The 6,000-nt window shown below is 44.6% G+C and overlaps 1 protein-coding gene across 4 annotated transcripts in view; it reads right to left on the reverse strand.

Moving 5' to 3' along the window:
- Positions 1-5,165, reverse strand: part of LOC147434090 (uncharacterized) — a 96,467-nt gene extending 91,302 nt beyond the window's left edge. For 2 of the 4 annotated variants that reach the window (XM_086490705.1, XM_086490702.1), the window contains exons 1-2: positions 5,000-5,165; positions 4,165-4,504 (exon numbers count right to left, since the gene is read on the reverse strand). In XM_086490705.1, coding sequence (XP_086346831.1) covers positions 4,165-4,434 — 270 coding nt within the window. In that variant the 5' untranslated portion in view covers positions 4,435-4,504; positions 5,000-5,165. Of the gene's footprint in view, positions 1-4,164; positions 4,505-4,898 lie in introns of all 4 variants that reach the window. The other 2 variants (XM_086490704.1, XM_086490703.1) reach the window with 2 other exon arrangements.
- Between the last annotated feature and the right edge of the window lie 835 nt (positions 5,166-6,000).

The raw sequence follows: 6,000 nt of genomic DNA on the forward strand, positions 1-6,000 counted from the left end.
ACGTTTTTTCCTTGCAGATCAGCCCTGGCGTTTTCAGCAGCATCAGAACAGCACTAGCCTTTTTGCAGACCACATTAGGCCTAGTGTTTTTGCAACTGCAGACTGCCTCTAGCATTTTGCAGATCCTCGACGTCAAATCAGCCTATTGCCTTAGCGTTTTCAGTTTTCAGCAGTTAAGACTCCACAGTAGCAGCCCCGAATCTCGCAGATCTCACCTTCTCGCAACAGATCCTCGCCGCACGGTCAGATCAGCCAGCGTTTTCAGTTTCAGCCCGCTGTTCGCAGATTTCAGCATCTGCGTTTTCAGCGCATCGTCGTCGCGTCACCGTCCTCGCCGACACAGTGTCAGAATTCAGCAGATAGCAAATTTGCAAATTTCAGCCCCTGGCGTTTTCAGATTTCAGCCCGTCTCGTTGTTGTCATCATTGTCGTCGACATCGTCGACAAGTCCATTGCATCTAGACCATTGTACCAGATTTGTGCAATCAATAGCATAGACCTCTCTCGCCATAGAGAGTGGGGCCCACTTGTTGTCCACCTCAAAAGCCAAGGGAAGGTACCAAGACGCACATCTCTCTGACCATACCAACTTCCCTAAGACATCTCTGAATTGACTCTCAAACAAATCTGCAAACTGTCTGATATCCATAAAGTAGTTAGCTTCAATCATCGTCTGCTCCTGGAAGATATCATAAACAGCCTCCCTCGCCCAAAAAGAGCCCCCTAGTAAAACCTATATTCTAATTCTGATCATGGGGACTCTCTCTAGACCGAGGAAAATGTAACGAGTTCCTGATGACTGCACGAAAAGAAGGTCGACACATAGTGGCCCACTCCTCAAAGAAACATCTGGAGGTCTCCATGGACCAAGCGCCAAAAACTGAGGTGGTAAGATCTCAGAGAGCACGACATCTGCTCGGGATGCAAAGCCTGCTAAATAGTCAAAATCCTCAGCAAACTACGACGACTCACTCTCGTGCTCCTCCTCAACAAAACCTCCTGTGAGAGGTACTTGAGACTGCATCTCCAAGAGATCCAAAGCCTATAAGACACGTCTATCTTGGGGCAACTCAAGCCTGGACTACCATTGATTGCTAGTCTTCCTCTATCCTTTTGTCCTCCTGCTCTAGAATCTCCTCTTGATTTTGGTCCGATAATCTCTCCTTTGGAGGTCTGTCAGTGGGTTGCTCTGCTTCTGCCAACCTCTGTCTCACAACCCTTCTGTAAACAAGGGTGGGTTGTGCATGTCCCTGTCTACCTACCTGCCTTCGTCTTTGTGTTTGCTCTACATTGTGTTGTTGCCCAGCACTCTACTGCTGTTGTACGGAACTCTGTTGTGGCTGTGAGGGTTGTATCTTCCTTCGACCATTTTGTCTCTGTTGTTTCCCTCTAGGGCAATCCCTCACCAAGTGCCCCATCTCATTACATCTGAGGCACTCGTTTGGTCCGCCCGTAACCACAATCCTCTGCGAGTGCAGCATCCCTTTCCACTCAAAGGTGATGGTATCTAGAAAAATTGTGGAGGGGATCGTAGCCACCTTTATAGATTGCACAGATGTCTGAGTTTGTGCCAAGCGCGCGAATGTATGCCGAAGATAGATCCCATTTGCCGCAACATGTCGTGCAACCAAAACTACGACAGCAGCTTTGGAAAGGATATTTTAACTGGATATTTTTGAACCTGACATCTGTCCTCAAAACCAGCTAGAGAAAAATCCTCGTACCACGGGTGCAGAAAAACCAATCTGTCCCTGAAGCCGAGAGGAGAGCGGCTAATGACACTGAGGCAAGTTCCTTTGATGAAAAAATAGCAATGGAAGTACCTCAGCCAAGTAAGATAATATCCTCCACTTGTCTTCATCCGAACCTGTGAGTGCACGAAAGCCACTCCCGGATGTTGACACGAGAGTAGGAACATCCTATCAAGCGGCCAACAGCCCCTTTTTGAGACGGAACTTCACTTCGATCACCTATCTTGCGTTGAAGATCTTGTGGAGTGACCATCACCGGTGCCATAATACTTGAGGGAGAGTCGGTAAAAAACCCCTTGCTTGGAAAAGAAACTCAAACCCAAAAAAGAATGGAGGGAGACAAGGTTGTGCAGGCAATGAGGGCGGCGAGAAATGGCGGGGTAGGGAAAAGGGAGGGCTGCGCTAGGGTTTCGACGCGTTTGGTGCTCCTCAGCTCCCCAACTCTCTCTCTCTCTCTCTCTCTCTCTCTCTCTCTCTCTCTCTCTCTCTCTCTCTCTCTCTCTCTCTCTCTCTCTCTCTCTCTCTCTCTCTCTCATTGTCTATTCAGAAATGGTTTTGACTCGTTAGACAGAGTCATGAGATATCAGGATCAAAGATGTCTCGGATTATTCCTACTTGAGATTCAGAGACATAGAGACGCTCTACTGAATGGGCAAAGACAGAGACAGTCCCAGAGACGCATCTCAGATTTCTTCAGTCTGAGTACCACAGAGTCAGAGGGGACACCACCACCAGAGAGCTCGGTTCCCACCCACACACACATCAGCGGTACTCTCATTGATCGAGCTACAGAGTTAGGGAGATCGAGACGACCGCGACTGAGGAGGGGAGCCACGCAGCACCGGCGGAGATTGCGGCAGAGGATCCACAAGATTCTAGCACGACACCCAGAATGTCGATCGGGATAGGCTTCATGCTACTGTTATATTGTATCATGGTGACACTTATCCCCACTTTGTACCTTTATGGTGATACCATTGCTCAGCCTACCAGCCACCCATAGGAGTCGGTAGCACTCCTATCAGTTCTTTGTTTGTAGTTTTCTTGTTTGTACCCAGACTTGGTACTAGACTCATCATTGTAATCAGTTGGTCTCATAGGTCATTTTGGCCTCTTGTAGACGTTAATATATCATTTCATTTCATTTTTCATTTCATTTTTCATTTCATTTCATTTTCTCTCTCCCCCCTTGGTCTCTACGCTTCCGCATCGTCGAGTTTGACACTAACTACTTGGAAGAATTTCATTGTTTTCTTGGTCCCTAATGCAATTATCAAAAGTAGTCAATCATCAATTCAGCCTAGTAGCTTACTACAATCATTCATGCACTTGAATTACATCCGGCATGGTACTTTGAATGTAACGACATAACATTCACCTTCCAACAAAAATTTGTAACTTAAATTAGGGATGTGACACGAGTAAGTGACGTAAGTCATTCTCAGTGTCATGTAGTCTAGGTTTCAGTCTAGGTATCATCATGTACTGGTGTAAAGCTAGGTATCGTCATATCCTCCCAGCTCCCCATGCGCATGCACATGCACGTGCACACAGAAGTATTTAGAACCATCAGCCATCATGACTGCACTGTGTACAAGTTTTTTACTTCGAGGTGCTGACATCTTTCAGCCTTTTTATCAGAACAAGTCTAAGGCATTTTACGGTATTTTAAGTTAATCATAAAAGAATGACAACAGCAAAAACGGCAGACAAATTGAGGGTGCCTATGAAAGTACGGGCCACCTGTTAGGGTAATGATACCGACGAAAGACTAGGCACAACCTGAAGATGAATAGGAAAAGAAAGCAAATGCTGAAAAACAAGCAGAGAATCAGAACTAGAATGGTTGCAAACTTTACATGGTAAGCCCTAAAATGGATGCTCAAAAATCAACTGTGAATATCCATGGGGATGATGCATGTAAGTAATGTAAAAATTGGACGTTATGGCCAAGACGTTCTGCTGCATATATTGATAGAAAATGCTTCAACAACTTAATTTGTAAACTTATGCCTTCAAAAGCATAATTCTAATCCAAGCACTTTGAACTCAGTAGCTCAGCTCAAAATTCTACAAGCTATTATGCAGATCTTACAAAAAGAAAGCATTTGGGGTGATAATTCAAATAAGATTTTCATGTACTAGAAAAGCAAAACTATTCCAAAGAACATGTCCCCCAAACTGAGGAAAAAAAAGCAAGCACTAGCAACTATTGGACAATATAGCATGTGCTAACCGACCAGACAACTCAAAGTAACAAGCAGTTTGTGCTTGTAGTAGCTATCCTTTGGCTGGCATTTATCTTCATTGGGTTATAAGGAATAAAATATTGTGAAACGCTTTTTATCCTTTGCAGCACATTATATACAAGCATAAACTCAAAAATCAATGTCAGAGATATCAAAATCTCTACCTGGCCTGGAAACATAAAGGCACAAGATGCTTTGTAATCCATAAACAAAGTATCATTGGTAAGGGCCTCCGTACTAACTGCTACACTCATGCAAATTCTAGGTGATTTTGAGGACTTGCAGAGACCTGGTGAAAACTGCAGCTTTTGGTGTTCTTTCACAAAACCGAAGTTGCTGACACAATGGAGACGCCTTGCTTGCAAAGCATTTATGGAGACTCTGGTCTTCTCCATGGTCGGACAAGAAAGCCTTGATCCAAAAATAGTTGCCATGGTTGTGCTTGACTAAGTGGAAAGCGTTTGTTTTCTGGATTGTCTTTGAAGAGCACGGTGATGTACTATTCTGCAAATGTACCCAAACTTAACAAATTCAACAAGAACCACATATGGTTTGCAAAAAGGTACAACAAATTTGTAATGCTCCTCACAAATAGCAAGATATCCATGATGAAGCAACTGTTTCACATTGAAATGTAGACAATTGTTTCCATGTGAGTGAACATTATACATGTGGGCATTTTCTGTTTGAATATGTTGGCATTTTTGTTTGTATAGGAAATGTGTGTACATGTGCTTGTAGGTATGTATGTCTGTTTGCAGAGAAGAGAATTGAAAACGTGTATGTATGTGAAATGTGGATGTGTATGTACTTGCAAATAGACAATTTGACAAATTCTGAAGCGACCCAATTAGTGAGGCTCTTGTAATTGCTTCAATCAAGACTGACAAATTCCTACCAGCTGAGCAAGCAGGCAATGCACACGAAGGACATCTCTCTCTCTCTCTCTCTCTCTCTCTCTCTCTCTCTCTTCCTCTTCGAAGAGTTCTGATAACTAACCAGCCTTACAAGATCCAGCTCAGATTGTGAGGGATGCAATCTGAGAGAAAGAGTGAGGGGATGTCGACACTGGGAGGTTCAGTACTTGCATGAAACGGCCTTTGCATGTACCTATTATCCACGAAGCTGCCAACTTGCCTTGAAAATGCCCGTAGTCCTTGTTTCAGTGTGCGTGTCTTGAGCGCAAAACGTTTTTACCTTGATTGTCTGGGGTAGTAAGGTGGGCGGCAAATTGCCAATAGGGTGCAATCCACGACACTAAGTGACACATAACATTAAAGAGGGGGGTAAGGGGATCACTAAGTGACACATAACATTAAAGAGGGGGGATAAGGGGATCGACAGCGCGGAAGTGGATGCGGGGAGTCCGAAGCAGATTAAACCCGGACGCACGGCAAGTCAACGCGAAAAAGAAGCCGAGCGACGACTCGATTTGAACCCAGGGCCTCGTCGTCTAGATCGTGATGCATGGGGTAACCATCCCACCCGCGTGCACATGTTGTACCCATGGTCCGGGTTTTTGGGGTTTTATATTTAAAATATAGGCGCTGCCCGGGTTTAATCTGTGGCCGGGTTTAGTTTTTAAGTGCCCATCTACGACTGCAACCTCTCCGATTTTCGTGCGCGCACTTCTCTGCCCTTGATCCCCTTACCCGCCCCTCATTAATACTATGTGTTATTTAGTCCTGAGGGGGTGCAATCCAAAGAGCACAACACCACCTAGCCTACTCCCCTAAAAATCGCTCTGCAAGCAAAACTTCGACGACAACACACGACGACATCAAAAAAATTACGTGTAACAAAAGTGGCCATGAATGAGAGGCCACACCAAGGGGGCTAGTGGGGTTTGAACGTACTACAAACGGATGCGTGGAAGACCCTACAAAATAGCAAAAACTACATGTTACCACGAGAACAAGTAATATATGTCATACTGTGATGAATCAGAATATCATTGGTCACACTCATCATCAATCTCATAAATATCAAGTCCAATTTTA

The sequence above is a fragment of the Adiantum capillus-veneris genome, chromosome 19 (assembly GCF_014529385.1).
Source record: "Adiantum capillus-veneris isolate H3 chromosome 19, ASM1452938v2, whole genome shotgun sequence".
In the NCBI taxonomy this organism is placed as follows: Eukaryota; Viridiplantae; Streptophyta; class Polypodiopsida; order Polypodiales; family Pteridaceae; genus Adiantum; species Adiantum capillus-veneris.